This window comes from Blennius ocellaris (genome assembly GCF_963422515.1).
Source record: "Blennius ocellaris genome assembly, chromosome: 10".
Taxonomy (NCBI): Eukaryota; Metazoa; Chordata; class Actinopteri; order Blenniiformes; family Blenniidae; genus Blennius; species Blennius ocellaris.
The window spans coordinates 9957738-9974477 of NC_137659.1; the positions used below are offsets into that span (position 1 = coordinate 9957738).

The 16740-nt window shown below is 43.7% G+C and overlaps 1 protein-coding gene across 2 annotated transcripts in view; it reads right to left on the reverse strand.

The window, feature by feature from the left end:
• Positions 1-16740, reverse strand: part of LOC308135441 (guanine nucleotide-binding protein G(olf) subunit alpha) — a gene marked incomplete at its 5' end in the record, with an annotated part of 42830 nt that overhangs the window by 3570 nt on the left and 22520 nt on the right. For both annotated transcript variants that reach the window (XM_080503439.1, XM_080503440.1), the window contains 2 exons: positions 566-639; positions 728-782. In XM_080503439.1, the coding sequence (XP_080359565.1) occupies positions 566-639; positions 728-782 (129 nt within the window). The remainder of the gene's footprint in view (positions 1-565; positions 640-727; positions 783-16740) is intronic.

Here is a 16740-nt window from a genome sequence, read left to right on the forward strand (position 1 = left end):
TTAGTCACTGAAATCACAAGTTTCATCCCCCAGAACAGCTTCCAGCTGATGGGTAGGTGAGGCATTAATGGCTTATTCAAGGGCAAACTTCTTGAACATAAAGGAAACATACCGTAGTAAATAAAGACCTCTTTACTATTCAAATTCCCGGTTCAATTCCACAGTTTGGGCCATTTCTGTGTGGTTGTTTGAATGTTTTCACTGTGCGTTTATGCTACAATTTCCTCCCGCAGTCCCAAAAACATCCAGTTGAAGCTAGTCTGCGACTCAAAATTGCTTATAGACCACAAGTTGAAGGATCGAATGTAGAAGTTGTATGGAATAAAGGCTTATTGTTTGTATGTAAAACTAATCTCGGTTGTGGGACGCGAAAGCAATAATTTGTGATTCATTTATTGGAATTTCGTTTCCACAAATTAGCCAAAATGTTCCCATTTTTTATTTATCACGACAGATAAATACAGATAAAGAATCAAACATGTCAGCAAAGTAGTTATCATGTATATATGTGTGCGTGCGTGTGTGTGTGCGTGTGTTAACATCTCTGTGAAAGCTGAGAACTTACTGGAAGTTCACTTTGTCTACTTGGAACCTCGTCTCGAAAATCCCTGAAGTTAACACTCGGCAGCGTAGGAGGTCCTGCACATTTTAGACAGACAGGTTTCAGTAAAAAAAACAAACAAACAAACAAGCAACTTGATTTCCACATTATGTACAGAGCACTGACCTGGTCCGTTGGTGTGTAGTCGCTCTGTCTTACAGAGTCAATTCTGTCCAGAAAACTGCAAAGATACAAACAAGAGATTTGAGATTTTAACGTCTTTCGGCTGTGCAAAGATGTAATTATATGCAAAAATACAATTGTTCGAACACTGATTTTACAGTAAATCAACTCCAAACATAAGCAGTGGGCATCAATTCATTAGACACGAGAGAGAGAGAGAGAGAGAACAGTGACATGTGGATATACAAACAATCGTAACATATATTCAGGGATTCGAGTGAATAACAATGCCATCCGCAAAAGGCGGCGGCCATGTCTGGCTCCCTGTAGAGGCCTGACAGGCCGCTGCTGGAGCAGCTGCGAGCCACAAGAGGGCAGGCCTGCTCAGTCTGGGCTATTTTGGTCTGTCTCTACCCAGAGTGATTACATAAGGCGGTTATTGTGGAGGTTAGACAGCTTGCTGTTGCCATCTTTTCACTACTGAGAGAGCATGTGCAGCGGCAGCAGGAGCAGCGGCAGCTGGGTCTCTCTGCAGCGCAGCAGGCAGGCTCAGGACACCCAGGCTGGGGATGCACGGCCACACAGGCCCCGGCACCGTCCCCCATCACACACACCATGCAAAAAAAAAAGAAAACAGGTCAGTCCTGGAAGCCATAACACATCCAGCAGACTGAGGATCTCTGTCCATTACTGCACCGCTGTGAAACAGGCAAGCTCAGGGCATCGGGCTCATTATGACACACAATGTGGACACGTGGACAAACACATACGTCGTTTTTTATGGTATCCGTATCAGGTTTAAGTGTGCCTTTGAGCACAACTCAAACTTTTTGCCATCTTAACTGCTTTGCTATGAAAACAGCAGAGGACTAGAACAGGGTTAAGAAAAAAAAAAAAAAAATGAACACTCAGGCCTCAAGCTAAAACGCCCTTGAAAGAAAGTAGCAGCAGGAATGAGTTTGTCAGCACAAAAAAGCAAATGCGTTACTTTCTCTTCCTGAAAAAAAGAACCTAAACAACCGATACAAGTCACACGAAAGGGCTTTAAGCGTGAGCCAGGATGTGGGTCCACGTTGAAAAGAGCTGAAGCTGCTGAGTGACTGTAATATAGGACACAGATGTGGACTGGACCAGCTCTCGCTCGCCGCCATCTTTCACTTTCTACCCAACCCCGGGCCGCTTCAGGATGTCACACACGGCAGACGTCGGCGGCCTGGCCGCGGCGCACAGGAAGCTCGATGCGCAGAGGAGGAGCGCTCGGGGTTTCAGTCAGGGACTTCGTTTTCACCTCAGCCCATAAAGCGCTGCACCCAACTCCAATCAGACAACTCTGAATAAACGCTCTGTTGTGAGACAATAGAGATGACTCCTCTTGTGATTGCGGATTCAGGCCGCACAGAAGAAGAAATAAAATTGAAGCTGCAAGCGGTTTTGAACGGGTCTTCACATGATGCTGGTCAGCGATTAGAAGTATGTGTACTTTGGCCTATGGATGTCAAGAGGGGACGAGTGGAGCGTGTGCGGGAGAGTTATGCGGCACTTCCTGTCCATCCATCAGGTGGCGCTCTCACTGTGACTCATATTTGGTCTGTGGAATTCACTAGAGCCACACTCTGATCTCACACATGTATAGTTTCAGGCATATTGCAGCATGTAGAGCAGGGTTACACATCACTTCCTGTTTCCTGGTGAACCATCAGATTTGACTTTTGTAAAGAATTTTGATACGTTGGCAACCATTATGGATGTGTTCAGGGCAGCAATGTGATGACACATCGTGGCCACGCCCTTTGAGTTTTGCTGTTGTAAATACTGGCCTATTTCAGGTATCAAGGTCCAAATGCTTCGGAGCAGTTTCACGCATAACCCAAAATGGCGGACTTCCTGTTGGGTGGCTCGACATGCTGCATGCCTCTACCAAACTTTTTTGACATAGATGAAACATGTCAGGTATTAAATGTGTCACTAGTAGTAGATCCTACACATATGGAAACAATGTAGGGGGCGCCATGGAGCTATTTTTCCAGAGACTAATTCAAGATATTTCTATATAAGTAATTACTTTTTATTTTTGCTCTCTCCATTTAGTTTTTTTTACCTTCTTTAAACTGGCTTGCTATTCCTCATTGCTGACTGAAGACTTCCTGTAAACACACAATAACATTTTGAAGGGAATTCTTCTTGTCTTATAAAAAAAATCTTCACTTAAGTAAAGATCTTGAAATAGCAAGCATCTGTGCCTTTGTACCTCTGATTACGGCTTGTAAAACACATACAGCATGGCTAGTTTATAATATATATTATACTAGATCGTATGTGACATTTCCACAGCTCCGTCACCATCTTGAACTTGCAATCTGACGTTGGGATGGTTGGAGCAGAACGTTTCAAACTCCTGAAAAGAACCTCAACACTGACGCCAAGGAGGTAAGTGGGAATTTAAAACTGCTTAGCTCATGCTTCATCAAAGAGGTGTCAAACATACACAACGTTTTCAATGTTACAGGCATGAAGGGCAACACGAGATGAAAGATATCCTTGAAATAAGCCACATTCTAGATTTATTTGTTTGTTTTTTTACTAAGGATATCTTTCAATTGTCTCAAACCTCAACCGTCAGTGGAAATCTGGTGGCTATAGAATAGACTGGAAGAGGAACAGCTGATTGCGTTCTCAAGTAACTGTTTAATCTCAACTTTTTTATTGCTGTTCTCTCGCCGCTGCCTATATTTGGCAAGTAATGCTGCTTATAACCATAACTACCAGACTGTTCTCATATCCAGGAAGATTAAAACTTACAAAAAAGCAGAGAAATAGGGCCGTGTGTCCATATATTAGTCATGATGGGGGACGCCGGGATTTGTGCATTACGACTGTCCAATCACAGACGAGACATGTCAAACTGCTCAGTAGAGCCAAAAACATATAATAATAGTCGAAAAATGTCATATATTGTAAGTTTAAAGTTATCTTAGAAGAGGTGGCAGAATTGCTCAGTGCACAAAATGGCAAGGGAGTTATAATCAGAAAGGTGCTAAAATGTGGTGGAAAGTGTCCTCAAACCGAAAGAGAAGTGTCACGTCAGACAAAACCGGAAGATAACGCCGCCTGTCGTCACCAGAAAGAAACACATTCAAATAGCCTTTGGTCATGAATACATTCTCAACACAATCTTTAAAAAAAGAGGGGAAATCACCGCTTGTCGAGCGGTGGTGACTCGGACCTTGGCTTTGAAGTCTTCCAACACAGCGGACATTTATCAAATCACACAATTAATTAGGTCTATGTACCGATTCGTGCTTCTCTGGGAACGAGACAAACGTAACCAGAATACCCAGTGAACTTGAAGACGTGCATGTGCACACACACACACACCCTGAGTGGACATTAATAAAAAATCCGTCACACTCGTAAGCAGAAGCAAATCCCCCAGAAAAAAAAAATCTTCTGCTTTTGCCCCATTGCTGTAACAATGTGGGAGTATTTTTAGTCAGCCTTCCTTGCAGAAACCTAGCTAAGTTATAATTACTGAGTGCTTCGTGACTGCCATGTGACACAAGTACTATTGGTAGAGCACTGGAGATCCAAATATAGTCTTTGTACCAGGAGAGAGACAAAAGGGAACAGGGGTCCTGGCATTCAAGGAAAAAAAAAATGCTGAAAAAAAAAAGATAACATTGATCACAGGGTGGCCGTCCGGATGATCAAAAGGTTTGGCTGCAGTTTTCAGTGACTACCTCTGTTCTGATCAAGAGCTCCAAATAGAGCAGCCGGGTTTAAGGTCCATGGAAATCCTGTGGTTTGTGTTGGTTTCTTTAAATTCCTCCCTGAGTTGTTCTCTGCCTACTTGTATTAGAAGCTTTCGGACCAAGGGCCACATACAAGGGGGAAGAAAAATATGCCACATGTCTGACACTCCTGCTTTAGACGTGTAAAGTTTTGTTATTGTTCACAATGTCAAAAGAGCAACGCAGGTAGTGTGAACCTGTTTATTAAAAAAAAAAAAAAAAGATACCTTGACCCAACAAACTCCAGGCTGAGTGAGGAATTAGTGTTAACAATCACCATCAGAAAAATCTTGCGACTGTATATATTTTTAGGCAATATGGCTGTTCAAACATTCTGTCCGTGTTTTGGACAAACCAGACTATTTCCAAATCCCATGAGGAAAGGTTGGGGTTATATTATTGGTGTGGACCATATTGGAAATCTGATACAACTGTTTACACCCTACTTTTGCCAAGCTGGTCCACCAAAGCCGTACCAACGTGTTGCCATGTCGACTGAGCATGATGACACAGCAAACGCCATGGCATTCACATCGCTACTGGCCATCAGGAAGGAAATTGAAGTGAAGCATTGAACCTTGGTTTGGTCGTATAATTTAGAATATTACGTTTCTATATAATCCCAAAACCCACCCACAGCTGAATGACAGTTAATTGGCGCAAGGGGGGCAGAAGTTTAATTGCAAAGTCCATAAAGAATGTAACCCCCCCCCGGTCTCTGTACAGATGTTTTGGTATGAACCAGACTCAACTGGGTCAAAACAGCGGGTGTGAACGCTAAAACAGCCCTTTGGTAACAAAAAAACAAAAAAAAAAGTCAGATTCTTGGCCCTAACCCAGTGTGAACGCATACAAAAAAAAATGTCAACTCCTGCATTCCAAAACTACATGAATGAGTGACTATCAAACAGTTTACCTCACTGAACTATTTGTAGTTAACGTGTTAAATGAGCAGTGTTTTTTGTCTTTTTAGCTACTCCCTTTTAAGAAAAGGTTGTTTTACTGTTCCATGACAACGTGTTCAAAATTGGCAGGTTAAATATATAAAAAAAAAAAAAAAACACTATCTTGTCTATAACAGTCCCTCTCTGTCTCGCTTCATGTTGGACTGGCTCTGTATTTAGCTTAAACACACTGTACTGGCCTGCGGGCCAGTCTGTGTTGCTATGTATAGGCTTTGTTATGGACAATATCACTTGACTTGGCCTGGTCTTTCTGTGTTGTTTGCCTCATCTTTCCATAAAACACACACAGGCCTGAATACACACACACAGCCTGAACCTCTCACACACACACACGCCCACGCACACGCACGCACCCACACACACACACACACACAACAATATGCTGAGGGACAGTTGATGCTGGGGGGCCTCAGGCCTCAGCTCCCACGTGGTCCGGGTCACATGGTGCTGCCCAGTGAGCAGAGAAGGGAGAAGACGGAAGATGGTGGTGAAGGAAGTGGTGGGAGAAGTGGAAGGGTGGGAACGGTTTCAACACAGACATCCAAAGTGTTTTATTTTAACACTTTTTTGTCCTTTTTTTTTGGCATTAAAAAGACAAAAGCAGCATACCTAAATACAAAATAAAGCTGTAAAGAAGAGAAGTAAACTATGCAAAACAAAAGTCCATCTGCAAATACACGATGAAAAAAAAAAACAACTTTCAATCCGGAAAGAAATGCTGGAAAACAGTCTCCACGAACAGACTGGAAAGCGTTCAACACCAACCAGCAGCACTCAGCCTCATGTGCTCATTTGATAATTGGGTTGACTTTTTACAAATAGCAGGCCATCTTTAATTAGCAGTTCAGAGGATCCGATCAATAGTTTCCATATTTTGAGCCGCTCGGGCCAGCATAATGGACATTCACTTTAGTCTCCAGTTGACTGGTGACAGCGCTCTGAAACTCACTTCTGGACACAGCAGCACCAGGCACACTTTTTTACCTCTGACTTATCTGAGTGTCTAAATGAATTGTAAATTCACTGTAGCTCTGTTGTGTTTTCGGAATAGTTTGTGAAGACCACAGAGAGTCAAGAGAGGATGATCAGAAAGAAATAGGAAAACAGAAGGACTGCGAGCTGCGTGCGAGCAACTCAAACTTTAAACCTTATTGGCACATTCAAACTATTTGGAAAAACAAATCACTCCTGGTAGGTGACGGTAAAAGTTATTTAACACTGGAAATGCATATAATTTACATCCACGAAATCCCATTTAAAATACTTAAATTGCTCCTAAAGTGTTAAGTTAATAACTTTCCTCGTACCGAGCGTTGAAACAAGAGCAGCGGCATTGCACAGTTTGTCACATAACACAGACTGTCAGATGTATTGAGCTGCTCCAGCGCACAGGGCCACGTGCGGCGGGACAAAACCGAAGGTGGAGTCGCGCAGGGCCGGAGTCACCTGGTGGAAAGATCTGAGCCCGAGGTTCAGCTCGTCCATTCGAACGGGAACACTGCACAGTTCGGGAGATGGATCTGAAAAACTAGACAAATCCATCAGCGGCTCAGTGGGCACTTCCTAAATATAGGCGCAAGAACGGAGACACTCCTGAAAGTCAAACCGAATCTTCCTGTAAACAAACGCGCCTGCTTTATCTCAAAGCCGCCAATTCGCCTTCCAGGACCGCATCAAGTCAGGGTTTTGAGAGGTGTTGTATAAAAATGTAAAATACATTGTGATGCCCTTTCGTCTCTGCTTAGTGTCTCCTTGGACCATTACGAGACTTCTGTTTGAAATAGGCTCCGACCCCAAAATCTGCGTATGCAGGGGGACTAATGTCGGGTTTAAACCGTGCCAAACCGTGGAGCTCCCAAAAGCAGCGCTCACTGAGAAAATTGACTTATGGGTTTCTCTAAATAATATTGAAGTCGGACATCGATATGCTATTTGTCGGCTACTGAAATAGCCTCTGCCAAAAATAGAAAACCATGTAAAAATAGTGTAATCAACAGTATTGAGCAGTTTTCAATTCTCTTCCCAGTAAACAACGGCAGCCTCCATGTCCAATTAGTTGTTCCGCTAGGAAGTCAACTGATGACCCAGTGAAAATTAGCTTTTCCTCTTTCGTCCAAATCCAAAGTCAATATGCAATGACTAATATCAGACAGCATCACAGCACTAGTACAGCTTGCATAAGTCTGAATAAGCTGTATAGGCCGAACCACCTGGCTATAATTAATCAGCCACGACTACACAGTGCAAAAAAAAAAAAAATGTCCCCAACAAGCAACACTGACTTATTAAATTATATTTGGTAAATAATATATACATTCTTTATCTGTAGAAGTTAAACTGTGTGCCTGTTTGTGTAGTACACAAACAGGCCTCCGGGTGGCATCCCCTTGCTCCGGCTGCCACAGACTCTCTTCCACACTGACCCTGCCTGGTTTTAGCAGCTGGGTTCCCATGGCAACCCCAGTCAGTCCATACCACTCCTCTCTCTCCCTCTCCCTCTCCCTCTCCCTCTCTCTCTCTCTCCCTAAGCCAGCCTGCACTATCCTTCCTTTCCCAGACTCTCCCATACATCAACACAAAGCACAGCCGAGCTCTGTGTGCTAACTTTCTGCACTGTGTGTGTGTGTGTGTGTGTGTGTGTGTGTGTGTGTGTGTGTGTGTGTGTGTGTGTGTGTGTGTGTGTGTGTGTGTGTGTGTGTGTGTTCGATGGGAGGGGAAAGCAAATTTAGGCCCCGTGAAGATAGATTATTTTAGAGAGCCATCGTCTCAAGCCCGCTCCTAAAAATAAGTCCGATTTTAAAGTAAAGCGAAGGAGAACATTACACACCGTGAAACATGTGAAGAGATCTCAAAGTTACTCAGGACGGCTACAAGAACCAAGTGTCAGTAGTTACAAACTAACTAAAGACTGTCTGTGATACACCAGATCGAGGTAATAGGTGTGACTGAACATGCTGATTTCTGAGCAACTTCAAATAACTCCAGTAATTCATCAAAAGTTATAATGAACAATAGTGTTAATTGTATTTGTGCATTAGCAGTGACTCGTGGGACGGCCCCCAATGTTTGTGCAGAACTGAGTGGATGGATGAATGTGACAAATCCTATAAAGTGCGTTGAAACAGTAATGTAAATGTAGATGTAGTCTACAGGCCCATTTAAAGTGAAGTTTTAATATTCACTGCTCGATTGTACGTAGCACGCTCAAAGCTCATTCATACATGAGATCTAATGTCAAATACAGCTAAATGATAAATGTTTACAGATTCATTTAAATGACAGAAAATTCAGTTAGGGTTTCGGAATTTTTTCGTTTTCATACTCAAATGATTAACAATTCCGATTGTTCAAATTATTTGTTGATTTGTCTTAAAGGTTTTTAAGAAAATGCTTAAAAAAAATTGTTGTCAGTGATGAACCTTGTAAACAAACATGTTATTTGCACTTATAGGGCTTACATCAGGGGATTTTATCAAAATAAATTAATCAACTTCTCTTATTTGCATGATTTTGGTATTGATTTGATATGATAACTATTGGTCCAATTTTGTTTCAGGTTTCTAATAAATGAAATGGAAAATAAATTAAGGATTATAGTTGTTAGGTAGATTGGTGTCTTGGCTCAGGAAGAGTTAAAAAATAAAATTACTTTGTATTTCAAGCACCAAAATAACCACATTTATTTAGTCAACTCTCACAAGCAAATAAATCACAGAATCCACACAAATTAGAAAGTGTGACACATAAAATATGCCTCGACTTGATATATTATCTTGATTTTTCAAGGTCGCACAAATTAACTCGTAACACACAACGAAAGGACGTTGTATCTTTATTTTTACCTGTGAAACACCCGGACGACAACTGAACTTCCAGCTGTGAAAAAAATACGACATTTAACGTTGAGTATCAAGCCCTACGAAGATCAACGGCCAAAGAAAAAGAGGAAGCGGATGTTCACTGGTGATCGTCTACTCACAGAGCTGGTACTCGGAGACTCGAGATGCATCTACTTGGTGACTCTTAAGTGTGACCCGGCAGGTTACGACAGGAAATCAACTGACCAAAACAGCCGAGGCAGTGTTTACACATGTACAGTATATGTTTCACCTCTGAGCTACCTCATTCAGCCAACGGCTCAAAATGGTCAACAAACACTGTGACTGAAAAATATAAAAGGTTTCTATAAATAGCTTTCACCCCCCCCCCCCCCCCTTCAGACCACATTCCTCAGGAGGTGAAAGTTGGAGCTTGTTTGACTAGTCGCTAAGGTGGAGGAAGATCATTTTTTGCCTGGGAGAGGCTGGTCATCACCTCCACCGCCACCCCGGTGATCGCCGGGGCCTTCAGGCTACAAAGCTTCGGCTACGGTGCCCCGCCGGGGCCAAAACTCCGCAGGGTTTTCAAACCACCCACCCCCCCCCCCCCCCCCCCCCTCCCCCGTGTGAATACGAAACGTGCTACTGTCAACACCAAACACACGCGGTCACGTGATCCCCCCCCCCCCCCGTGTAGATTTTGCGTGGCGAGCCACCGTCATGATCAGACGTCAAAATGTCTCCTCGCGTGTCAAACCCCGATTTGATCAATTCAGCCGCCCTTCTCCGAGACTGCTGGTGGAGGGTGATCGTGGGTGTGTGTGTGTGTGTTTAGTAGGGGGAGACAGAGTGAAGGAAGCCTATAGGTGCATTCACACGCGCTCTCGGTGATTTGTTTTATATCGGGGGGTGGGGGTGGGGGTGGGGGGGGGGTATGAACAGGAGAGGAGGGCCAGACGGTGCAACCGTCGCTCTCTCCGACACACTCAAGTCGCACACACAAAACCAACATCGAGGCGTTTTGTGTCTCACCTTCTGCTACTGACCTTCCCTTTGTTTACAGCGCATTGCCGGGATACTCCCTTTGATTCGGCTGCGCACACGTGACCCTAGCCAGTTTCTGCTCTGCAGTGCTGCTGCTAAAAATAGCCTCAGCTTGCCCTGGCTCCACAGCTAGTTTACATAAGCTCTAAGGGGGGTGGGAGGGGAGGGGGGGGGGGGTTGAAAGGGGAGGGGGGGGAGGCAGAGGGGGACGAAAAGGAGGGGGAGTTTCAGTGGAAGAGAGAGGGAAAGAGAGCGAGAGAGAGAGGAGGAGTAAAATAGTGGAGGAGGAGGAGGAAGAGGAGGAGGAGGGGGAGGTCTATGGACGACCATTCCACAATCTCTGAGCAGGGAACCTGCAGCGCCACTGCTGTCCTCCACCAGACTGTGCCTTTACACTCCTGGTCAACAGCAGGGTGTGTGTGCGTGTGTGTGTGTGTGCGTGTAAGACCGAGAAAGGCATATGTGTGTGTGTGTGTGTGTGTAAGTGTGTGGTCGGCAAACATTAACAGACTCACAGATATCCGCCATTCACGAGCCTCGCTTCGTGTCTCTGCCTGTCCTTTAAAATGGACGCACACTTTAACCCAAAAATAAAAATCTATTTATAGCCACAATTCCCCTTCTTTAAGTGGAACATAAATTCTCTCTCTCTTTCTTTCTTTCTTTTTTTTTTTTTCTTCCCGTGCAACGCCGTCTGTGTCCGACGCCAAGGAGGCCAAAACCGACTATTAACACAGGCTTACAAACACAATGCAACTGTGACGGTTTCAATACTAAAACCAGGAAGAGAAGAAAAAAAAAACAAAACAATGCGATATTTGCATTTTGGCTGTATATTTATTGGCACGGAGCAGTGTTTTGCTTTCTAATGTGATTTAACTCATAATCTGAACTAAACAGAAGCTGTCAGAAGCCTCTGGTCTTCAGAAACAAAATAAAAAACACTTTGGCAGGGAAGCTAATCTTGTGACATGTAGCATGCTATGCTGGGCCGCTTTAGGCTCTTCCAACTGCTTTCAGATGTCCAGGCGAGTTGGATTGTTTTCTAATCCTAACATCTACAACTTTCAAAAGTCACCTAGTGTACAAGTTTGGGGCAAAGACTTTTTTTTTTATATAAAAATAACACTTGAATAAACAGTAAACCTCAGGAAGACAGGAGGGCATGAAATGATGCCCCGACGTACAGTTTGAAAAAGGCTTGGCATGTGTTCTCATGTGCTCTTCTTCAACATCCTCTTCACTATCGCTTTTCTGGCCTCAAGAGAGAGAGAGAGAGAGAGAGAGAGAGAGAGAGAGAGAGAAAGAAAAAAGTACTGGGTCCCACTGGGGGCTCTAATAACCTTAAGGACAGTGGTTTGTGTGGATGGAGTCCCTCTGAGCTTTCAGTGGATCAGATTCTACAGTTCAGCTAAAAACCACTCCTTCCGTTTCCTCGGAAATCACACAAACACACAACAGTGCGCACACGCACGCACGCACGCACGCACACACACACACGCTTCCATAGTACCCCCTTTGATTATTCCTCAGTCAGCTGACGGCAAGGTCATCTGATTTTAACCAGCGACACAAAAGTTTTTGTTAATCTGGATTGAGACCTGTTAGGATTTGTTTAACAGCAAAAAAAAAGAAAGAAAGAAAGAAAGAAAGTGGCAGTTGTTTAGTTGTTGACAGTAGAATGACAGTAAACATCTGTGGCAAAAATTAAAAAAATAAATAAATACTGACCTATTAGGGCAGGATTTATAGTATTATGTCAACATTTTCAATAGTATAATAATGATAAATACATTTTCTTCATTAGCAGAATTGTTGCTCTTCTGTTACTTCCCTCACTACCTGGCCACCACCGCCTCTGTGGTTTAAAAAAAAAAAAAAAAAAAAGGACAAAAATAGAACGGAGACTTGAACTTGAACCTATGGATCTCACCGACTGTGATCACATTTATTTAAAAAGTTTTACCATGATATTTGGTCATTTTCAAACAACGTTAAGTTAAACGAGGAATCCAACATCTCGGTTTAAATACATTCTTAAATCATGAAAAAAAAAATTAGTGAACTCAACCCACACTGATCAGTTTCTCTCCTCCTCTGCTACAAACTCAAATCTGCTTAAACGTTCAAGAGTCAAAGCAACTTGTTGGTGACACAAAAAAAAAAAAAAAAAAAAAAAAATAGGCAGCAGGGACATGCAGCCGGTGTATAAATATCGCTCTCTCGGGCTCTTCCGTGAAGAGAAGAAGCTCCTTATTGAGGAGAGCCACTGTTTGTAAAGCGTAGCCCCTCTGTTTCTGTAGGCCCTTCAGGGGCCGGGGCAGGCTGACAATGCCCACCATTCTTAGTACTTTACTGCCCCAGATGACTGTGTCAGTGGCCCCCCGGCTGGTGAGAGAGTCCCGTGACCAGCACTACACCCCGGCTCCAACGCCAGCTGCAGCCTGGACCGAGAACCAAGCCCCGGACCCGGGCCCTGTTCCGCCGTCGCCGCCCCCGCCCCCCGCTTCATGAGCTCTCGCTCACTCGGTGTGAAAGCACGCAGATATTTAGATAATTACTACTCGGAACTCCAAAACGTTCCCCTGCAAACTTCACATCGACGAGCCTTATGATTTTTAAAGAATCACTTCATGCCGAAAACTTTGTTTCCAATATGAGAGTAGCAAGACAGACTTTCCTTTCATTCTTTCCTTCGCTGCTGCGTGATCCCTCAATTAGTCAACGCAAAGTTTGTTGGCATCTTTTTTTGATGAGCGATCGCATCTGAAATGTTCTCTTTTACCCAGCGGTGTGAAAGTCGGCCGTTTCTTTTTTTGTTGCTCCAATCCAATTTTGAGATATTATTTAACTTCACGTCTCTGACATAAGCAATCGATCAGCAGATCCATTGATTATTTTTTTTATGGGGGGGGGCGAGGAATGAAAACAAAACAATTTTATGGCAGCTGTACGTTACTTCAGGCTTACTTCAAACTTTCGCTGACCAAAAAGTTGGGCGATCATCATCTTCACCAAACAAACAGTAAGATAATTGTATGAAAAAGGCTGAGTCAGGGCCAGCGCTGTTTTCACTGCATGTTGTGCCTTACTGTCCGTGTATATTATGTATGTTGAGGTGCAATCAAGAGAGCAACCTGGGTGTGATTTTGTCTAACAATAACTGGAGATGTTTTGATTTGGAGTTTGCAGTTAAGCCACAAATAAAAGTGCGCGTTCATGCAGATAAGCTAGTCAGTCACTCTTTGTCCTCGAGGCCACTCGTTTCTTTTGACGATTGGCTGAAAATACTTTTTTATCAACACGTTCGCGACCAGATAAGAAGAGTGACCAGAGAGTTCTCACGAGAGCATAATTAACAATCGGACTGAAAATGAGGTTTTCCAGCACGAGTTCTATATATTACAGCTAAACACACCTTTAGCATTCTAAATTAAATTAATTAATAAAGCTAATGTGTTGTGAAACCCCCCCCCCCTTCCCACTGGACAGGAGCAAACATTTGCCACAGGAAGAAGAATAAAAACAAGACCCAAAAAAAAAAAACGTCCGGGAGTTTAGATTTGCGTGTGAAAAAGTGTTTGATTTTGCCATTGACACATCCAAGGCATTGCAATGGAACCAGCCTGCCACAGCTGAAAATAGCTCATAATCAATCAACTGGCAGACACATATGTGTCCTCTTAAAACGTATAAATGTGCAATGCAGAGGTCGGATCAATGGGTGACAGGATTCCAAACGCATCGATACAGACGTGCTCTTTGGCATAACAAGCGCCCGCCATCGGCCCGTACTTATTTCCTGTGCCTCCTGTCCGATGGGCCATCCAGCGCTAGGAAAAAAAATATCTGCCAGTAGAGCAAGGTCTGTGAAGGACACCACAGACCAAGTGGCAGAGGTATATTATCTGCCTTCACACAATCTAAATACACCGTAGAGCTTCGTCTTTCCGGCGGCCGCGGCGCCATGATTGTTTTCTGGGTTGTTGTTTTTTTTTTACGATAACACATCCATCGCGTTTGACAGTTTGAACGCAGGGCTGCTAATTGCTAATCTGTTCCGCTTCCCAACGACTACATGTAGGCCAACTTCCCCTTTAATTTACTTTCAGAGTGACTAAAAGCTCCGCTATCACATCCATGATCTAAAACAGAGCCTACCGCACAAACACAAATCAGTGGACGTTTAACACAAAAAACAAAGAGCGGGGGGGGGGGGGGGGGGGGGGGACAGAGAGCAGGTGTGGAGAAAAGTAGTAAAAGGTGAAATGAAAGCTTGACTGGAGTGAGTTTATTATTACATGGGCTAAAAGTAGCTTGCTAGTACTGACAGAAAACAAGGTATATGTCAAAAAGCCCCTCAGAGCCAGAAATGCTAAAAAAAAAAAAAGCAGCAAAACAGACGTTCAACATACAATGTTTAAACACTAAAGGGTTTGATCCAATTCAGCCTGTGCCTGACAAATTGACCTTTGAACCCTTCACTTTCAACCAGCTGGCAACAGAAGCTGTCAGCCAGTGTTTCACTACTTCCACAACAGCAGCTGAGAGAAGTTAGTGAAGTTAAAGAGGTCATAGCAACAATAGGTGTGTGTGTGTGTGTGTGTGTGTGTGTGTGTGTGTGTGTGTGTGTGTGTGTGTGTGTGTGTGTGTGTGTGTGTGTGTGTACGCACAATTCTTTACACACAGACAGGTCTGCTGCCATTAATAACAGCGTTTCTATGAATGCCCTCCATCCACAAAAGTTCACGTGGAGGTTAAAACTGAGAGAGGAAGTTAGTGAGAGGCCGTGCAGTCTGACAAATTCCAGACTTCAATCACACACTCCAGTCCGACAGAAAAAAAAAAAAAGATAGGATAAGACAGAAGAAAACGGTCGAGTAATCTGGCGGAAACGCAACATGTCTGACAGTGGTAGCCTATTATAATTTCTGCACAAGTAAATGAAACTTCCTTTCCTTGGTGATGATTTATTGACCAGACATACAACTGCCCACCAAGCTGTTAACCAATCAGGAGCAGCAACCTAATGGCCAGAGAGGCCGTGATAGGAGGACAACAAGAAGGGCATGGAAGAGAAGAAATGGAGGGGAAAAATACGGGGCAAAAAAAAAAAAAGAAGAGGAAAGCTTGAAAATAAAGTTGAATTTGCACTTCCTAAACAAATTAGGCAACACTTATTTGGATGTGTGTTGCTTATTGAAGCACTGACGCAGGAGAGAGAGCACAGCTATCGAGACGGAAGCCAAAAAGACACGAGAAAAGTCACATACGGGCCAGCGCCACTCTGTTTAAATACTGTATGCGTTTCATTGTCTTCCTTTACTCGGTTAATGTTTACTCAAGTCACAGGACAGCTGTATTATCAGTGCTGAGCTGGCTGCAAGCCTCAGTGCTTTCAGTTATTACAATAGAGAATATTGTATAATTCACAGAGCGAAAAGGCAAAAAAAAATATCTGTATTCTTCATGACAGCAACACAATATAAAACAAAGCCAAAATTATAGCCATAAACATACATGTTTGCCTGTTTGTTTGTTTTTTACACAATGTACTGATAAAAAAAAAAAAACTGGAAGCAGCAAAGCCAAACACAGGCCGTGGTCTGCAACAGCTCCACCTTAAGGATTCATATGACTCTCCAAGCATCACCTGACTTTCTCTCTCCTTTCTATGGAGCTGCTTACAGGCAGGGCAATCAGGGGAGGCTTGACCCGGAGTCAAATTTATGTTCAAGGAAAAGAAGACATTCGGGGAAGAAGAAGTACAGAGACTGTTTGTCTACCGACACTCAAACAGTCAACGCGGGCTCGCTAAATCGCTAGCAACCAGCCAATATCCCGCCGTCGCTGATAAAGCGTGCCTTTGACCGAACCCTCGAGAGATAAAGCGAGCCAACCTTTGGGATGGGAGGGGACTGCGGCGGGGCAGGCGGCACCCCTGAGCCTGCGCCGGGTACATGTCTTCATATTTACATGCGAGCTCAGAGGTGAGTCAGAGACGAAGCAAGGAGAGAGTTTCGTATGTCCAAACTTCCTTTTTACAGACACCAGAGGGGCCGTTTCACTGTGTACAACCAGCACCGTGGAAACAATGCGGGGTATCGGCCTCTGCGCCTCGCCACGGCGCAGTTATCAGTCGTCCCCAGATACTGTGTCAAAAAAACTATTGCTTTCAGAAACACGTGTTCACAAATGACACACGGAATCCTGGCCGACATGGGATCAAGTCCAGCACTATAGCAAGCACCCAAATTCACTTCATACACTCCACGGGTAACACCATGATCATTCCCAACACAATAAAATCACGTTAAGACAATGTTTGCAGACAAATATATCATACACAGACCCGGTGGATTCGACCCAGGTCACAGCGAGATTTGCATATTGCCATGGAG